Source organism: Hyperolius riggenbachi, chromosome 11, assembly GCF_040937935.1.
Source record: "Hyperolius riggenbachi isolate aHypRig1 chromosome 11, aHypRig1.pri, whole genome shotgun sequence".
Classification (NCBI taxonomy): Eukaryota; Metazoa; Chordata; class Amphibia; order Anura; family Hyperoliidae; genus Hyperolius; species Hyperolius riggenbachi.
The window spans coordinates 247,412,753-247,433,456 of record NC_090656.1 but is presented as its reverse complement, the minus strand read 5'-3'; the positions used below and the strand labels follow the sequence as shown (position 1 = coordinate 247,433,456).

Genomic DNA, 20,704 nt, shown 5'->3' with positions numbered 1-20,704 from the left:
CCGGGTACAGGTATTAAACCATTCAGTCCTGCCCCACTCGCGCTGGGATTAGTAGAGATGCCTCCTCACAGCGCTGTGTACAGCTACGATGCAAGACGCCAGCCCGGGATCCCATCCGGCATGTGTGGAGGAGGATGCTGCGTCACATGCATCCGCGTAAGCTCCGCCCACCGACGCGTTTCACGTCCTCATTGGACGTTTCATCAGGGTGTGTCCAAGCCTTCTACTAGCCCGTCCTTTGTATCCACCTTGACTCCACCCCCCTCTCTCCGTTAACCTATCGTTGACATCATCCTATATGGAAGCTCACGCTGAGGGGGGAGGATTCCTGTGAATAACACCTGTTGCATTGTAATATTAGGCAATGGCTCTCATTCTCTTCTTTTTTGCATACAATAGTACATTTATATGGGCAGAGTCGGCATTAAGGCAGGTTGTACTGAGGCCACTCCTTTTCACAGCCAGAAACAGAAATACTGATCTTCACATTACTGCTTATCCTTGTCATTTCTGTCCCCAATATACATGCAGACATATTTTCGATTGAACTCATATTCAGATTTATTTAGGCAGTTCCTCAATCTCTCAGCTACCTTCATGGCAGGCATATAAGACATATAATAAGTTCTGCTTGTATCTTATCTTCCCTCATTCAAAGAGGCACACTTAAAGGCACAGTTCATGTTTGTGGCACAGTTCATGCACTGCGGATCCACTCACAGCTCTTGCTCTACCCTTGCATCTAGTTTGTCCCAGGACTTTCCTTATTAAGGGACCACAATCAGGGGACTCGTTACTAAATATACTTATTGATTCTGAGGAAGGGGGATAGGTCCAATTCTGCATTGAGTCCACCCGGAGTCACACTTCCAAGTTTGAAGATCCACATGGCCTCTTTGCAGTAGAGGACCTCATCAAAATCTCCCCTCCTCCCAGAAATCTTCAAACCTTAAATTCCCCTAACTGAGGTCCCCTTCAGGCTATTCTGATAATGATCCCTATAATGATCATAAATTATCCCTGTAGCCTTGCCACTTGTAATCTTTCCGAAATGCTCCAGCACCCTCTCTTTTAGTTTTACCTATGTATTTTAGGCCGCAAGGGCATTGTATCATATACACTACTTTTTTTGTGTCACAATTTATAAAAGATCTAATAGTATATTCCTTTTCTCCCCTGCAGTCAAAAAACACATTGGTACGGTCCACATAGGCACACATCTTACATTTCGAGCATTTAAACATCCCCATGGGTTTCCTCTGGTCAAGCCATGTAGAAGGATTTTTTTGTAGTTCACTATGTACCAAACAGTCCCTCAAATTCGGTGCCCGCCTTGCTGTTAGAAGTGGTCTCGGCCCTACAATTTTTGCAACCTCTTTATCCGAAGTCAAAATAGGCCAGAACTTATTGAGAAGTTCACGTAAGTTTGCCCAATGGGCTCCAAAGCCGGTTATAAGGCGCATATGTCCCTCCCCCACCGCCCTTCGCGGCATCCCTCCGGGGGCCAGCAATTCTTGCCGGTCCTGGCGCCATGCCCTTTTTAGAGCTTTACGTAACACCGAGTGTGTATATCCACGTTCTCGGAATCTCTGATACATCATTCGGGCCTCCTGTCTGAAGTCATCATCTCTCCCACAGTTCCTCCTAAGACGGAGGAATTGTCCATATGGGATTCCCCTCTTTAGGGACTGTGGATGATGACTTCCAGCATGCAATACCGTGTTACCAGCAGTAGGTTTACGAAAGGACATTGTGGTCACTTTCTTTCCGTCTATTTTCAGCATGAGATCCAAAAAGGGTATCTCCATACCGAACGAAAACGTTAATTGAATATTCTTCTCATTGATATGGAGTTTGGACACAAATTGTTCCAACTCAATCTCAGTACCCCTCCACACGTCGTCTATGAATCTAATCCAGAGGGCGACGTGTGCACCATACTCCGGGGTAGGGAAAACTTGTTCCCTCTCCCAGAGTCCCAAATGCAGACATGCATAGGCTGGTGCACACGACGCCCCCATCGACGTTCCTCGTAATTGCTGATAATAACCTCCATCAAAGGTAAAGCAATTCCGCGTTAGAATCAATCTCATCGCCTCAACTATAAAGGCATTATGAGCCAAAGCGGAGGGATGCCGCTCGCGGAGGAAGAAGGACATTGCCCGGAGGCCCTCCTCATGTGGGATCGACGTGTAGAGAGACTCCACATCGATCCCGACAAGGAGGGACCCCGGGGGCACCTCAAAACCGGCTAGGACACCCAAAACATCCTGTGTGTCCTGCACATAAGAAGGCAAGGCCTGGACCAATGGACATGTTTTCCTATCAACATACTATAGAGAGAGAAGTGCACAGGACCACTGCAGAGCGACACTCCAGAGTGCTCAAAGCCAAAAAGACATCAGTTCCACGAAGCCAGTCACCATGTAGACAAGAGCGGCTGGGCACATCCAGTAAAAACAGCTTTTATTTGAAACTATTAAAAATTAAGCATCAGCAGCACAATAATGCCAGGAGAGAGAGGGATAAGCATGTAAGAATGGTCAACAGCCGTTTCGCACTATACAAACTAGTGCTTCCTCAGGAAGCACTAGTTTGTATAGTGCGAAACGGCTGTTGAGCCTTTCTAACCGATTCTAGGGGAACTGATGCTTAACCTCCTTGACGGTTATCCTGAGCTGAGCTCGGGGTAACCCACCGGAGGGTTTCTCAGGCCCTGGTGGGACGATTTACATAGTTTTTTGCTAGCTGCGTGTATCATGCGATCGCCGCCACAGATTCACCACTACCTGCCGCGTTAGAGGGCCCCCCCCCACCGAGACCCCGTGCGCAGCCTGGCCAATCAGTGCCAGGCAGCGCTGAGGGTTGGATCGGGACTCCCGCTGACGTCACAACGTCGGTGTCGCCATGACTACGGGGGAAGCGCTAAAGGAAATCCCGTTCAGAACGGGGTTTCCTTATGGGCATATGCACCGGCGGCAATCGGAGGGGTGGGAGGGACGCCGCAGGGAGGGGGCATCATGTAGCTAGCGCTAGGCTAGCTACATGATAGGAAAAAAAAATGTAAAAACCTTCCCGCGGTCGCAGGAATCACAACGGTACGGAGGTTAATGGAGTTTAGTATTCTCCACCCACAGTTGGTTCACCTATTTTATATAGGATCCAATACTGATGTGACTGAGAAGTAAGTTTTGCCAGGATATTGAGCACACGATGACAGTTCATAAGCAGAAATGATTTAAGGAAAACTTCATGGAGTGAAAAAATAAATAAATAAAAAAAAAAAATTCGAGAGGAGCTCCAGCTACCAAGCGTCAGGTGGAAGCCTCCTAGCATCAGAAGGAAGCCCTTCCCCTTTGATTTCTCAATGAAGCAGGTGGATTTAGCACACCATCCACAGAAAGCAAACTTACGATATACACAGACAGTTCATAAAAGAACTTACACATAGATTGCTAGAGCAGGCACTGGGTAGGGAGTTACCACATTTACAAAACAGGTATTATCTGTAATCTAACATTTTTTCATTTAGGCTCCACCCCATTTTACAGTGCTGTGGAACTGACCAATAGAGCAGCTTTCTGTCCCAGCTGACGCTCCGCGTTGCAGATCAGGACACAGTTACAGAAGTTTGCTTTGAACGCTCTACAGGCTTTGCCTACCTTGGTTAAGTCGAAGGGGTTGAATCTGAATTTCTCAGCTTGCTCGAAGGTCATGACCTGGATGTAGAAGGTCCAGGATGGATAGTTCCCATTGGCGATGGCTTCATACAAGTCATGGATTCCATAGTCGGGATCTTCCGAAGCCAGGCGAGCGGCCTCCTCCACGGTCAGATTACGGATACCCTGATCAGTCTGAAAACACACAGGACAAGCTGATACACTGCCAGGGCAAAAAAACTTTTTAATGCAGATTCTACGTCCGGGAACACAGCGCAACACTAATTAGGTTGTAGATAGAGATGCTGGCGAACCGTTCGTCCGCAAACCCCTATGGGCCGCTACTACTTCCAAAGTAGTACGGCTGCGCTGGGCCGGTGGTGCGAGTCTTTGATCGCGCACCTGTTGCCGGGCACTGTCTGCGCATGAGCGTGACATCACTCATGACGTCACGCACATGCGCATAAAGTGCCTGGCAACAGGCGCGCGACCAAGGACGCGCACCGCTGCCCAGAGCAGCCGTACTACTTCGGGTCATAGCGACCCGGAAGTAGTACAGGGTGAGGGGTTCGCCGACATCTCTAGTTGTAGATTCTACATCCTGGAACAGCAAGAGGTTAACTTATAGATTATAAAGTCAGTGTGTGGCTATTAAAACTTTCCTCTCCCTGATTTACATTCTGAAATTTCACAGGGGTGGTGAAGTGTTTCTGGTGCTGAAACCAAGTTATTTAAATGTAAAAGTGGGTAGCCTAAATAATTTACTGCATTCTGCTACATGTCCCTACAGGGCCTCTTTACTGCATTCTGCTACATGTCCCTACAGGGCCTCTTTACTGCATTCTGCTACATGTCCCTACAGGGCCTCTTTACTGCATTCTGCTACATGTCCCTACAGGGCCTCTTTACTGCATTCTGCTACATGTCCCTACAGGGCCTCTTTACTGCATTCTGCTACATGTCCCTACAGGGCCTCTTTACTGCATTCTGCTACATGTCCCTACAGGGCCTCTTTACTGCATTCTGCTACATGTCCCTACAGGGCCTCTTTACTGCATTCTGCTATATGTCACTACAGGGCCTCTTTACTGCATTCTGCTACATGTCACTACAGGGCCTCTTTACTGCATTCTGCTACATGTCACTACAGGGCCTCTTTACTGCATTCTACTATATGTCACTACAGGGCCTCTATACTGCATTCTGCTATATGTCACTACAGGGCCTCTTTACTGCATTCTGCTATATGTCACTACAGGGCCTCTTTACTGCATTCTGCTATATGTCACTACAGGGCCTCTTTACTGCATTCTGCTATATGTCACTACAGGGCCTCTATACTGCATTCTGCTATATGTCACTACAGGGCCTCTTTACTGTATTCTACTATAGGTCACTACAGGGCCTCTTTACTGCATTCTGCTACATGTCACTACAGGGCCTCTTTACTGCATTCTGCTACATGTCCCTACAGGGCCTCTTTACTGCATTCTGCTACATGTCCCTACAGGGCCTCTTTACTGCATTCTGCTACATGTCACTACAGGGCCTCTTTACTGCATTGTGCTACATGTCACTACAGGGCCTCTTTACTGCATTCTACTATATGTCACTACAGGGCCTCTATACTGCATTCTGCTATATGTCACTACAGGGCCTCTTTACTGCATTCTGCTATATGTCACTACAGGGCCTTTTTATATGCAATAATGTTGGGGAGTGAGTGCTGTTCAGAAACATGGCTTGACTTTAGCTGAGCAATGGAGAAGGGAAGAATGACAGCAAAGGGTGAATGGAGGGAGCAGTTTCTTGCAGAGTACGGGTAAGCGTGCTCGTTCATGGATACGCCATGGCGGATTGCTGAGGGCTGATCCACACTGGCTGCACTTCAAAAAACAAAACAAAACTGCATGCAACAATTCTGCAGCGATTCTCATTCACTTTAAATGAGAATCATAAACGGAATCACAGCAAAATCTATGCCATATTCAGAGTGGGTCAGCCCTGAATTAGGGTAGCTGTTGTAGCATTGCTGGAAGACTTGCAGGAACAATATGGGTGGGTGTGTCTAGAATTCTCACACCCCAGCATGCATTGCTCCCGCCTCTATAAAACCTTTCACAAGACTGGCACCGCAGGGATAACTGGCATCGCTGGAAGGGATCCCTGCACAAGAAAATCCATTTAGAGAAGTCATGCTTAGTGTGGTTTGCATTCTAAACCACTTAAGCCCCAGAGGTTTATACCCCCCTAGTGACCAGGCCATTTTTTCTTCTTTTTACAATTCAGCACTTCATAACTAACAGTTTATTGCTCGGGCATAAGACTTAGCAAATGAATTTTACCTCCTTTCCTTCTCACAAATAGAACTTTTGGTGGCATTTGATTGCTGTTGCAATTTCTAGTTTGATTTTGTAAAAAAAATATTGTTTTAACACCCCCCCCCCCCTTAATTGTCCCTACACTACGATACATGCATAGACATAGGATTATGGTAGAGATTTGATTGAGAGACCCTCCAAGGGACAGTTAAAGAGGAACTCTAGTGAAAATGTAATAAAAAATTACTTCATTTTTACATTATGTATATAAATTTAGTCAGTATTTGCCCATTGTAAAATCTTTCCTCTCCCCGATTTACATTCTGACATTTATCACATGGTGACATTTTTACTGCTGGCAGGTGATGTCTGTGGAAGGAAATGCTGCTTGCTTTTTTGGCAGTTGTAAACAGCTGTTCTGTCCCACAATGCAACAAGGCACCCAGTGTGATATCAGCACCATGGTCCTGACATCACACTGCAGTGTTCTCCCCAGGCTTTTTTAGCCGGGTGCTCCACCCGGCTAGTTTTGATGAGCACCCGGCTGTCATCGGCTCACCTCCTATGCTGTAAGCAGAGTTGCGCACAGAAGCACCGGCCCTGCATTCTCTCATATTGCCCCACCCGGCTACTTTTTCATGCCACCCGGCTGGAAAAAAATTCTGGGGAGAACACTGCACTGTGGGAGGTGTTTCACCAGAACAGCCATACAGTGCCCCCAATGATCCTTTGAAAAAAAAAAAAAAAAAAAAAAAAAGAATAGATTTCTCATGGGAAAAGGGGGTATCAGCTACGGATTGGGAGGCAGGCTGATCGCTGGGGCCCGCTGTGTAGTGACGGAAGTTTGCGCTCGTGCGCGCTCCCATCAAATCTCGTTCCTCGTGAGATGACGCATCTATGCATCGCAGTGGAACACCACAGCCTCTCTGCCGCCGCCATCCTGCGTCAGGCGGTCTCCAAGGAGGTTAAACCAGAAGAAACTTGCAATAATTCAGCTTTCAGTGAACATCTGTGGTTACCCACAATGCACCACTACTGATATACACATCTCTATGCCCCTGCAGCCAGGCTTGCATCCTGAACCGCTGGTGTATAGCAAGATGGTGTGGCAAGATGTGACGGCCCCCAATCATACTGATCGCCATGGTCACCTTGTAGTGGAACTTGCAGTACACGGCCTCGTCTTTGGCATTTACAAGCTTGAACGTGTGAGATCCGTAGCCGTTCATGTGCCTGTGGCCATCGGGGATTCCACGGTCCGAAAACAGGAAGGAGACCTGCCAGAGAGAGTTTAAACAGATCAAAGTACAAAATCTTACAGTCAGATTAAATCAAGTTTAATATCAACTGGTCAAAAAAAATGTGCTTAATACATTTGTGTATGGATAGGAGCGATAGGTATGAAGGCTTTGACTAATTTACGCGTGTTAAACATTCATAAGCACGCTAATGAAAGTAGTGTGACAATTTTATTGCAGGAATGCTACACGCGCCACTGGCAGCATAGCAGGTGTTCCTTAGTAGCGGCCGATCCCTGTAAGTGCTGCGGGATAGTGACTAGTCACTAGCACGACCGCTACTACGTTAATGAAAAGAATCAGCAGTTGCTAAGGAACGCACTATACTTAGTCACGCTACTTCCATTAGCGCACGCAAGAAGATTTAACTCGCGCGGATTGAACAAGATTCATATAATATAAAAGTTGGACAGGGCGCTCTACAGTAGACAATTAGGGCTATCGTCGACCTTCAAATGAACAATATCAACCTAATAAACATAAATTAGACATAAATTAGACATGACAGTGACCATATCTAAATGGCCATATGATAATGTCCCTGATGTTAGAGTCAAATAAAAGTCCACAGGTTTCTTCCTCCGGACCTTTTTAGTACACAGATAATTTTCAACAGTTCCTGAGTGTTATAGTAACAGTATACGCTCACCAGATTCCACAGCTGCCCTTCTCAGGATCAGCAAACACGCTTCTGGACCAAGCCAGTATTATCTCGATGTCCCAGCCTTTTCCTCCTCAGTAAGCCATGCAGACATAGGAGATAAAAAAAACTCCAATAGTGTGATACTGTATACTTTAAATCTACTCCAATGCACCAGTGCACCCAAAGGTATAATATCAGCACCCTGTGCTTCACTGTGCTCCACCACCAGTTAATCAATAAAGCCTCTCACCACATGAACTGGCTGACCCAGCACAGACCAGCATCAATCACTTTTGCCGCTTGCATCAAACTTATATTTCCGTTGACAGCTTTCCTGGAACTCAAACAGGGCCATACATAGTGTAAAATCTTCTTTTATTAAAATGATTAAAACGTAGTGCACTTACAATGTAGTAGAATCAAAATGCGCATATAAAATCCTTATGAGCTCTTCCAGCGTCCCTCGCTCCTTAGGCCACGCCCAACTAGTTTCGTCCTATGACTCATCAGGGGCTAGGGCCAGTTGGGCGTGGCCTAAGGAGCGAGGGACGCTGGAAGAGCTCATAAGGATTTTATATGCGCATTTTGATTCTACTACATTGTAAGTGCACTACGTTTTAATCATTTTAATAAAAGAAGATTTTACACTATGTATGGCCCTGTTTGAGTTCCAGGAAAGCTGTCAACGGAAATATAAGTTTGATGCAAGCGGCAAAAGTGATTGATGCTGGTCTGTGCTGGGTCAGCCAGTTCATGTGGTGAGAGGCTTTATTGATTAACTGGTGGTGGAGCACAGTGAAGCACAGGGTGCTGATATTATACCTTTGGGTGCACTGGTGCATTGGAGTAGATTTAAAGTATACAGTATCACACTATTGGAGTTTTTTTATCTCCTATGTCTGCATGGCTTACTGAGGAGGAAAAGGCTGGGACATCGAGATAATACTGGCTTGGTCCAGAAGCGTGTTTGCTGATCCTGAGAAGGGCAGCTGTGGAATCTGGTGAGCGTATACTGTTACTATAACACTCAGGAACTGTTGAAAATTATCTGTGTACTAAAAAGGTCCGGAGGAAGAAACCTGTGGACTTTTATTTGACTCTAACATCAGGGACATTATCATATGGCCATTTAGATATGGTCACTGTCATGTCTAATTTATGTCTAATTTATGTTTATTAGGTTGATATTGTTCATTTGAAGGTCGACGATAGCCCTAATTGTCTACTGTAGAGCGCCCTGTCCAACTTTTATATTTCTTGTAGAGTGGCACACACACTTTTTTCAGGTGCGATCCAGGAAAAGTTTTAATCTTTGCAGTCACACTAATTGTGAGGAGCGCACAAATAGGTTCTTTGTTTATTAAGATTCATATAATGAATCATGCAGAACTTTGGTACTCATGGCTCCCATTTTTGTGGCCTAAAATGATTAAATCTCGGATTGATGTACATGGCCACAGGACGTGTCCCCTGCATTTTGTATTCCTCTGTGTACAAAGAAAGACTGTTGGTTCCTCATTAACAATTGCACTACTTCTAATTCAATCTATGAACAGACTTGCAATTGTCAGCTGTAACAACTATTATACGGCTATAAAAGTGTTGCCCAATAAACCAAAAAACAAATACAGTTGCACAATGATAAGGGGGAAAGCACAATTTAAAACGCAGACGGACAAGCCACTATGTATCAGTCAGGCATGGAAGCAATCATAAGACAAACACATTTAACAGTTTGGTACGATTGGACAAGTTCACTGGAGGTAGAAGAGATCAGCACACTGCAGCGTGCAGTGGCGAAACAAGGGATGTAGCCGCAGGGGGCCCGTGGTGGAGTAGTTTCCCCCCCCTTGTTCTGAGAGACTGACAACTAAGGGCGCAGAGAGAAAAGGCTTTCTGCACAATTGTTCTAATGACTGCATCTGCTCAGTAGACATAGGATTTGTAGATCGTCTACTGAACAGAGAGCAGCAGGGTCTTGTGTACAGCGTCGACCCCAACCTCTCTAACCTTCCACACTACTGTAGTGATGCTGCTGAGGAGTCTGCAGAGCCAGTACTGCTTTATTAGAGGTGGACAGCATGAGTAATATGAAGCTGAGGCTCACTTGTCTGTCAATTTTCTGTGCACCATGCGTGTTTGTCTATGTGAAAACATGCACGTTTTATCACAGAAGCTAATGTAAATCGATAATGAAAAACACAAGCCGTGCTTCACTGCTGTCTGTTTTTATCTGCATTGAGAAAACACATTCAAGTGTGCACTAGCCAACTGAATAACATTGGTTTACCTGTTACCAAGTGCCTGTACTGATGATAAACTAGTTGCAGCATGTGCTGATCTCTGCTGCCTCCAGTGTGTACAGTATAAGCTGTTACTCTGTGCCTGTACTGATAGTAAACTAGCTGCAGTGTGTGCTGATCTCTGCTACCTCCAGTATGTACAGTATAAGCTGTTACTCTGTACCTGTACTGATACTAATCTAGCTGCAGCATGTGCTGATCTCTGCTACCTCCTGTATGTACAGTATAAGCTGTTACTCTGTGCCTGTACTGATGATAAACTAGTTGCAGCATGTGCTGATCTCTGCTGCCTCCAGTGTGTACAGTATAATAAGCTGTTACTCTGTGCCTGTACTGGTAGTAAACTAGCTGCAGTGTGTGCATGTTTTATGGGAGTAGAGTGTGCGGCAACTGGGCTGGGAGTGCATCTGATAGGCCGAACTACAAACTCAGTACAATTTGCATGAATTGTGCATGCAAGCCAGGGGGAAGAGCACCTCACTGGCCTTCTCCGATGAGGAGGATGGGTTACCTGGTGAAGAGACTCGGGACGCAGCGCCCAGAAATCCCAGACCATATCCGGATCCTTCATGTGAGTCTGAGGGTTCCTCTTCTGAGAGTGGATAAAGGACGGGAACTGCAGACACAAATACAACATTTCACGGCAGATGCATTTTACATTTTCAGCCTGTCACAATTTTTATTTCATTTTGTAAACATTTAAAGGACACATTAAGTGAGAGGGATATGGAGGCTGCCATATTCCTTTCTTTTTAAACCACTTGCCGACTGCCCACTACCAATAGGCACCGGAAAAGTGGCACCCCCAGGACCGCGTAACACCGATCGGCGGTGGCTCCTGGGGGGACCAATTAGCCGGGGATCACACGCAGCGATGTGCCTGCATCCGCCGGCATTAGGCTACGCCCACCCACTGGCCATTTAGCAGCGCCGGCGGGTTGTAATGTATACAAAGTGTATTATACAGGCTGCCGCCTCCCCTGGTGGTCCCAGTGTCCGAGGGACCACCAGGGAAGGAGGCAGCTGTGAAAGTACACACACCCTGATCCTGCCCCCGCCCCTTGAACGCCTACAGCACCCCTCAGACCCCCCCCCCCCCCTCAGACAACTGTTTGCACCCAATCACCCCCTGTCACTATCTGTCAATGCTATATTTTAGATTAGGTCCTAAACTGCCCCCTGGGGACTCCTGTACACCCCCCCCCCCCCCCCCGGTGTAGTGTATACATCTATTCTCCCCTGTAATCACCCACTGATCACCTGTCAATCACCCATCAATCACCCCCTGTCACTGCCACCCATCAGATCAGACTCCAACTTGCTCCATGCAGGCACCTGATCACCCGCCCACACCCTCAGATCACCTCGCCAGTGCATTGCTTGCATCTATTCTCCCCTCTAATCACCTATCAATCACTCCGTCACTGCCCCCATCAGATCAGACCCCAATCTGCCCCTTGCGGGCACCCAAACACCCGCTCACACCCTCAGACCCCCTTCCGATCACCTCCAAAGTGCATTGCTTGCATCTATTCTCCCCTCTAATCACCCCCTGAGACACCCATCAATCACCTCCTGTCACCTCCTAGCACTCCTATCCATCAGATCAGGCCCTAATCTGCCCCCTGCGGGCTTCAGATCACCCGGCCAAACCCTCACCCGCCCCCCCCCCCCCCCCCGCAGTGACAGAATTGTTTTTTCTGATCACTGCTGGTCTCTACGACTTAATTGTGGCTGAGACCAACCCTTATGCCACACAATACGCAACCGCCAATCCAAGAAGCTACAATGCCCAGTCTTTTTGGTGGAAGCCACTCCAAGTTTCCGAACGTAACATTTTTTGGGGCCTTCTCCTTAACATGGGTCTAGTCAAAAAGAATGTATTGCGGTCTTATTGGTCGACGCACCCAATACATCACATGCCCGTGTTCTCTGCTGCCATGTCCAGGTCACGATTTGAGAACATCCTGCACTTCAGTGCCAATACAACCTGTCATCTAAGGCCACCCTGCTTAGGGCTCCTTCACATTAGACAACGCGTGCCTGCGGCGTGTCGTCGGGTATCTGCGGTGCGACGCAATCAGCGGCGGTAGTTGGTAATTAAACCCGACGGAAAACGCCGACTGGCGGGTGCGTTGGACTAAAAACTGCGCCCGGGTGCGTCGGAACCGCAACGCATCAAAACGCAGCGTCGGGTGTGAAAGGCAAAATGAAAGGCTATGGACTTTCATCTTACCTTGGTTAACGCAAACGTTAGCCGTTTGCGTTAACGCACAAAATCTGCCCTAATGTGGAAGAGCCCTTATGACCGGTTCCACAAAATTTGGCCCCTGATAGACCACCTGTCATCAAAATTTGTTCAGGGGTATAAGCATCTGCAGTCATTTTGAGGCATTTGGTTTCCAGACTACTCACGGTTTTGGGCCCGTAAAATGCCAGGGCGGTATAGGAACCCCACAAGTGACCCCATTTTAGAAAGAAGACACCTCAAGGTATTCAGTTAGTATGGCAAGTTCATAGAATTGTTTGTCACGTTTGTGAAAAAAAAAAAAAATCGATTTCCGCTAACGCGACAAAAATCATTTCTATATACTCACCATACTGCTAACTGAATACCTTGAGGTGTCTTTCTAAAATGGGGTCACTTGTGGGGTTCCTATACTGGCATTTTAGGGGCCCTTAACCGTAAGGAGTAGCCTGGAAACAAAATGCCTCAAAATGACCTGTGTTGGGCCCCTTAGCGCACCTAGGCTGCAAAAAAGTGTCACATGTGGTATTGCCGTACTCAGGAGGAGAAGTAGTATAATGTGTTTTGGGGTTTATTTTTACACATACCCCATGCTGGGTGGGAGAAATCTCTGTAAATGGACAGTTGTGTGTATTAAAAAAAAAAAAAAAAAAAAAAATCATTTACAGAGCCATTTCTCCCACCCAGCATGGGTATGTGTAAAAATACACCCCAAATTTGACAAAATTCATGTCTTAATGAATATAATAAAAACTAAAAAAAAAAAAAAAAAAAAAAAAAAAAAAATCACAGCAGCAATCAAATGGCACCAAAAGAAAGCTGCATTAGTGACAAGAAAATGAAGTAAAAGTCATTTAGATAGTAGGTTGTATGACCGAGCAATAAACCGAGAAAGCTGCAGTGGTCTGAATGGAAAAAAAAAAAAAAAAAAGTGTCTGGTCCTTAAGGGGGACTGTGGTCCTTAACCACTTTCCCCACCGCTACAGTATATCTACGTCAGCTGTGGCATCCTCCAAGCCACAGCGACGTAGATATACTGACCTGGCTGCAACCCTGCTGTGCACGGTCAGGTGCGCTTCAGAGCGCACCCTCCGGCACTGTCAGCTGCAATACTAATTAGTGGAAGGGAACATGTTCCCTTGTAGCAAATTAGTCCACCCCCCTTCCATGAATGATCGCTGCAGTAGTGAACTGCAGCGATCCTTCATCTGTCCCCCTCGGCGCACAAATAGTTTAAAAAAAAAAAAATAATTCAGCAAGCAGCCTCACTCACCTACCTCGTTCCTGCGACGATCCTGAAGTCTGATCCTCCGATCACTGCTCTGCATTCAGCCGCGTATTGCCGGTGACCCGGGTCCCGGCTTGATGACGTCATCAAGCCGGGACCCGGGTAACCTGCAATATGCTGCTGACTGCAGAGTTCAGAACAGAGGATCAGGCTTCAGGACAGTCGCAGAAACGAGGTAGGTGAGTGAGGCTGCTTTCTGGATGATTTTTTTTAGGATTTCTGCATGGAGGGGGCTGCCTCATGGGAAGGGGGGGCATCTGGCTATCGATCCTGGGGGGTGGGGGAGTAGCATAAATAAAAGGGGGGGGTTTAGATATTTGTTGGGGGCATCTAATTGACTAAGGGTAGGGGGGGGGGGGGTTACTAATTTGGTGCATCTGGGCAACTGGGGGGGCAGTTATATACTGGGGGCACATTTGGCTATAATGGGGGGGCAGCACTAATCCTGGGGGTACATCTGGCCATAATGGGGTTAATCCTGATCCGGGGACACATATGGCTATAAAGAGGGGCACGTCTGTCAATCTATTCTGGGGCTGTCAAACGCAGGGGACACATGTGGCTATGCTAGGGGGGGGGGGGGGCTGATATTGGGGACACATCTGACTATACTGGGGGAGGCGGTGATACTGGGGACACATCTGGATATCTATACTGGGGCGACTTTAACTGGCGGCACAGTTTTTATGTCAATCGCACTTTATTTCCAAACAGGAATTGGTCAAAATTGAGAAACAATGCATTTTTTAAAAATTCCCACTTTTTCCCATTAAAATGCATAGAGAGGAACATTTTACTTTGTACCAAATACCCCCAATGAAAGCTTACTTTGTCTTGAAAAAAACGATATATAGATAACTTAAGTGGCACGAGTACAGATGAAGTTATTGCTGATTAAAAAAGGGACTCCGCTAAAGTCTCAAAACTGCTCTGGTCAATAAGGGGAAAACAAGGTCTGGATGCGAAGTGGTTAAAGGGGTTCTGTGTAGGTTAAAAAGTAACAAGGTGACACTTACCTGGGGCTTCTATCAGCCCCCTGCAGCGGCGATGTCCCGCGCCGTCCTCTCCTGAAGCGCCGTCCCCCAATGCCGGTCCCCGGGTAATCACGCGAGTGATTACACTGCGGCTGCGCAGCTGAGCTCTTGCTTCCGCACGCGTCAGAGCTTACTGCGCAGTACAAGAAAACTCTTTACTGCGCCTGCACAGTAAGCTCCCGATGACACGAACGGGAGCGTGCATTATTCGTCTGTCAAATGAATAATGCCCGGTGCTGCGGGCGGGGAACGGCGCATCGAGAGGGGACGGCGCGGGACATTACCGCTGCAGGGGGCTGATAGAAGCCCCAGGTAAGTGTCACCTTGTTTTACTTTTTAACCTACACAGAACCCTTTTAAGTGGTTGAGCAATACCAGCTGCCTGGCTATCCTGCTGATCTCTTTGGCTGCAGTAGTGGCTGAATCACACCAGAAACAAGCATGCAGCTAATCCAGTCTGACTTCAGTCAGAACACCTGTTCTGCTGCATGCTTGTTCAGGGGCTATGGCTAAAGGTATCAGAAGCAGAGGATCAACACGGTAGCCAGGCAATGTGCATAGGTTAATAAGGAAATAAAGGTCAGCATCCATATATCTCTTTCAGTTTCCCTTTAAAAAGGGAACCTAAAGTAAGAGGAAATAGAGGCTGCCATCTTCATTCCCTCACAAAACAATGCCGGTTCCCTGGCTGTCATGCTGAGCTTTTGGCTTTAGTTGTGATGGAGTCACAGCCCCAGAACAAGCATGCAGCCAGCGGAGTCACAGCATCTGATCTGTATGCTCATTCCAGGGCAGGGACTTGTATTAGAGGTGGAGCATCAGCAGAGAAGTCAGGCAAGCAGATTGGTTTATTAGGGAAGGAATATGGCAGCCTCCGTATCCCGCTCACTTTAGGCTCCCTTTAACTAGTTTTTCAACAGAACTGTATGAAATGTTGATGTGCTCTGCAAAGTGATGACTCTGTTGGTCCTCCACCTCCAATATTACTGGGCCTGATATAATAAGGCAGGGCTGCCCAATAGGTCGATCGCGATCTACCGGTAGATCGCGACCGCCTCCTCGGTAGTCTCATTAAATTTTGCGGCCAGCAGCTCATCATGTTTAGCTGCTGGCCAATAAGAATGCACGGGAGACGGGGAGAGAAGACGCGGCGAGCAGAGAGGGAGGAGAGAGGCGGCGCGGCCGCTACGTCATGGCTGGGGGCGGCGCCGGGCAGCCTGCAACGTGCGTGCTGGTAACATGCCCGGCGCTGCCCCCAGCCGTGACGTAGCGGCCGCGCCGCCTCTCTCCTCGCCGCGTCTTGCCGTCTTCTCCCCGCCATTCATATTGGCCAGCGGCCTGCCTGCCAGAGGTTCCAGGAGTCCAGAGGACCCTGGCTAACCTACATTGAGGGCACCAATACCTGGCTAAGCTACACTGGGGGCACCAATACCTGGCTAAGCTACACTGGGGCACCAATACCTGGCTAAGCTACACTGAGGGTACCAATACCTGGCTAAGCTACACTGGGGGCACCAATACCTGGCTAACCTACACTGGGGGCCCATATACCTGGCTAACCTACACTGAGGGCCCATATACCTGGCTAACCTACACTGAGGGCTACTATACCAGGCTAACCTACACTGAGGGCCCATATACCTGGCTAACCTACACTGGGGGCCCATATACCTGGCTAACCTACACTGGGGGCCCATATACCTGGCTAACCTATAATGAGGGCTCCTATACCTGGCTAACCTACACTGGGGGCCCATATACCTGGCTAACCTACACTGGGGGCCCATATACCTGGCTAACCTTCACTGAGGGCCCATATACCAGGCTAACCTATACTGAGGGCACGTAACCTATGCTGCAGGCACATATACCTGGCTAACGCGGGCGGGGGGGGGGGGGGGGGGGGGGGACGCGTGCTTAGCATTTGGGACGTTGGTAGATCTCCTGGCCTCGGCAAATTTTAAAGTAGCTCGCGAGCCGAAAAAGTGTGGGCACCCCTGTAATAAGGCATCTCCAGTGATGCCAGGAACATACAGGATCTTCTCAAAAAATTAGCATATTGTGATAAAGTTCATTATTTTCTGCAATGTACTGATAAACATTAGACTTTCATACATGTTAGATTCATTACACACAACTGAAGTAGTTCAAGCCTTTTATTGTTGTAATATTGATTTTGGCATACAGCTCATGAAAACCCCAAATTCCCATCTCAAAATTAGCAAATTAGCATATTTCATCCGACCAATAAAAGAGAAGGGTTTTTAAAACAAAACAAAAAATTCAACCTTTAATTATGTTCAGTTATGCACTCAACACTTGGTCGGGAATCCTTTTGCAGAAATGACTGCTTCAATGCGGCGTGGCATGGAGGCTATCAGCCTGTGGCACTGCTCAGGTGTTATGGAGGCCCAGGATGCTTCGATAGCGGCCTTAACCTTCCTGGCGGTAACCCCGTGACGTCATCCCGCCCCGCCATGGCGACGGGGGAAGCCCTCCAGGAAATCCCGTTCTTTGAACGGGATTTCCTGATCGCCGATCGCGTTCGAAGAGGGTAGGGGGATGCCGCTGCACAGCGGCTATCATGTAGCAAGCCCTAGGCTCGCTACATGATAAAAAAACAAAAAAAAAAAAAAAAAAAAAACCCTGCGCTGCCCCCTGGCGGTTTTTAATAGACCGCCAGGAGGGTTAAGCTCATCCAGAGTGTTGGGTCTTGCATCTCTCAACTTTCTCTTCACAATATCCCACAGAATCTCTATGGGGTTCAGGTCAGGAGAGTTGGCAGGCCAATTGAGCACAGTAATACCATGGTCAGTAAACCATTTACCAGTGGTTTTGGCACTGTGAGCAGGTGCCATCTTCATGCTTCCATCTTCTGAAAAGCTTTATGGAGATGAAGTGCTCCAAAATCTCCTGATAGCTAGCTGCATTGACCCTGCCCTTGATAAAACACAGTGGACCAACACCAGCAGCTGACATGGCACCCCAGACCATCGCTGACTGTGGGTACTTGACACTGGACTTCAGGCATTTTGGCATTTCCCTCTCCCCAGTCTTCCTTCTGACTCTAGCACCTTGATTTCCGAATGACATGCAAAAGTTGCTTTCATCCGAAAAAAGTACTTTGGACCACTGAGCAACAGTCCAGTGCTGCTTCTCTGTAGCTCAGGTCAGGCGCTTCTGCCGCTGTTTCTGGTTCAAAAGTGGGTTCATGCTTCCATCTGCTGAAAAGCTTTATGGAGATGAAGATTTCATTTTTCAGCACGACTTGGCACCTGCTCACAGTGCCAAAACCACTGGTAAATGGTTTACTGACCATGGTATTACTGTGCTCAATTGGCCTGCCAACTCTCCTGACCTGAACCCCATAGAGAATCTGTGGGATATTGTGAAGAGAAAGTTGAGAGACGCAAGACCCAACACTCTGGATGAGCTTAAAGCTGAGTACACATGTACGATAACGATCGTTCGAAACCGAACGATAACGACAATCGGAGCGATAATCGTGCTTTTCAAATTTTCAAACGATCTTCCAACCCGGCGGATTTTTTCGAAAGATAATCGTTCAATCGTTGCAGTGTGTACAAAGATCGTCCGATAATGATCATCTGTGGAGTAGTACGCATGTTCTTATTGCCTGTCATAACGTCACTTCCGTTTGCGCACGCATTTTTTTAATCGTTCGTCGTTCAGTACTTTATACTTATATCGTTCACGTGTGTACACAATCGTTCATTACCAACGATCTTTTCGGTCTAATTTGAATATCGTGTAAACATCACGAATCGTTCGTAACGAATGATCTTTATCGGACGTGTATACGAACCTTAAGGCCGCTATTGAAGCATCCTGGGCCTCCATAACACCTGAGCAGTGCCACAGGCTGATTGCCTCCATGTCACGCCGCACTGAAGCAGTCATTTCTGCAAAAGGATTTCCGACCAAGTATTGAGTGCATAACTGAACATAATAATTTGAAGGTTGACTTTTTGTTTCAAAAAACACTTTTATTGGTCGGATGAAATATGCTAATTTTTTGAGATAGGAATTTTGGGTTTTCATGAGCTGTATGCCAAAATCATCAATATTAAAACAATAAAAAGCTTGAACTACTTCAGTTGTGTGTATTTGAATCTAAAATATATGAAAGTCTAATGTTTATCAGTACATTACAGAAAATAATGAACTTTATCACAATATGCAAATTTTTTTAGAAGATCCTGTAAGCCCAATCTACACGATACGATTGTATTTACGATTCGATTAAATCCAACATGTCCGATTGGGATTCGATGCAATTCGATTTGCCATTGTTTTGCAATAGCAAATCGAACTGAATTGAATCTCAATCAGACATGTCGGATTTAATCGAATCGAATAGTAAATAGAATCGTACAAAGAATCAGCTTCAAGATCCTATGTTTGGCATACAAATCCATGCACAAGTCCTGCCCAACCTACATCTCTGACCTGGTCAGCAGATATACCCCTGGCCGCCCCCTTCGCTCCTCCAACGACCTCCTCTTAACCACCCCACACATCTCGCACTCCCATGCCAGACTGCAGGACTTCACTAGAGCTGCCCCCATCCTGTGGAACTCTCTCCCACTGCCCATCAGGCTCGCACCCACCTTCAAAAAAGCACTCAAAAAACTCACTTCTTCAAGGAGGCCTACATCAACTCAACACAACCCTAATCCTTTCTGCCAATAACTTCTTGCTGCACCCCCTCCTTTTGTGTCACCACCCCCTCCCTCTAGATTGTAAGCCCCTTGTGTATCATACTTGACTGTGTGCACTTTACCCAGAATTTGGAACTGGTAATTTTTTACCACTACCACTCCAGTGTATGATCTGGCATTGTACTATTATCTGCATTGTGTTGTGTATCTTATTGCTATTACCTGTATTGTTGTATCTATGGTCTGTTACCTGTATTGTTCTGTCACCCCAGTTATCATTGTCTGTAATCCTATGTATTGTACAGCGCTGCGTAATATGTTGGCGCTATATAAATCTAATAATAATAAATAATAGTGTAGATTGGGCTTTACAGTGGGTTAAAGGTAAGCAACAATAGAATATCAGCAGTTACTGATAGCATACTAACGGTAAAAGGAGATAGTAGGATGTCATTTAATGTACTTATAGTCTACTATCACGTACATCTCGTGCCCATTGTAAACATGCTATGCTTTAAAATTCAGGCATCCCCAGCTACACACTCGCTAAGTGACAATTTGTGACAGCCACCACCAGGAAGATCTGAATGAACTACCAAGGACGTCTGACAGAGGCAGAAACGGGGAAAGGACACTTTTTGGGATTAAAAAAAAAAAAAAAAAAAAAAAAGTGTCATGTGAGGGGGTTATATAAACAGACCGCGATCTGTAGGACAGGAACCTCTGCCTGCTGTGTGACCATCGATCTGGGACATGCTCTAGACAAAGTCCCAGGGTCAAACTCTGAACGCAATCACCAGCCTTCAACCTGTACTCCGAGTGAGATAAGAAATCTCTGCCTCTCCATACACAGTTACAGCTCTGACTGCAGGTAAACAAGGAGGGCTAAAGGTGCGCACAAACGCTCTACTAACCCCGGCTGAGCTGGCCGTTCATGGCTGCATCAAATAGAGCGTGTACAGGCGTCAACCGAGTCTGTAGTCTGGGAACACACTAGGCAGAAACGCTAAAATGCAGCGTGTATGCTTATAATGTTACTCAATTGGCTGCATAAAAAAAAAAAAAAAAAAAAAAAAAAACCCTGCATGGGTATGCTTTTTGTAATATGAGTCTTTAAAAAACGCTGGTTTTGTTACACATTTTAAAAAAAAAAATGCATCAAAAACGTACATAATGAAAGTCAATGTAACGCAATATGTGTTTTGTATGCAAAAAGAAAAAAAAAATT

At 46.6% G+C, this 20,704-nt stretch overlaps 1 protein-coding gene across 1 annotated transcript in view; it reads right to left on the bottom strand.

Moving 5' to 3' along the window:
• Positions 1-20,704, bottom strand: part of LOC137538471 (catalase) — a 73,972-nt gene that overhangs the window by 22,410 nt on the left and 30,858 nt on the right. Inside the window, exons 5-7 of the mRNA XM_068260683.1 lie at positions 10,736-10,840; positions 7,132-7,257; positions 3,663-3,854 (exon numbers count right to left, since the gene is read on the bottom strand). Of these exons, the coding sequence (XP_068116784.1) occupies positions 3,663-3,854; positions 7,132-7,257; positions 10,736-10,840 (423 nt within the window). The remainder of the gene's footprint in view (positions 1-3,662; positions 3,855-7,131; positions 7,258-10,735; positions 10,841-20,704) is intronic.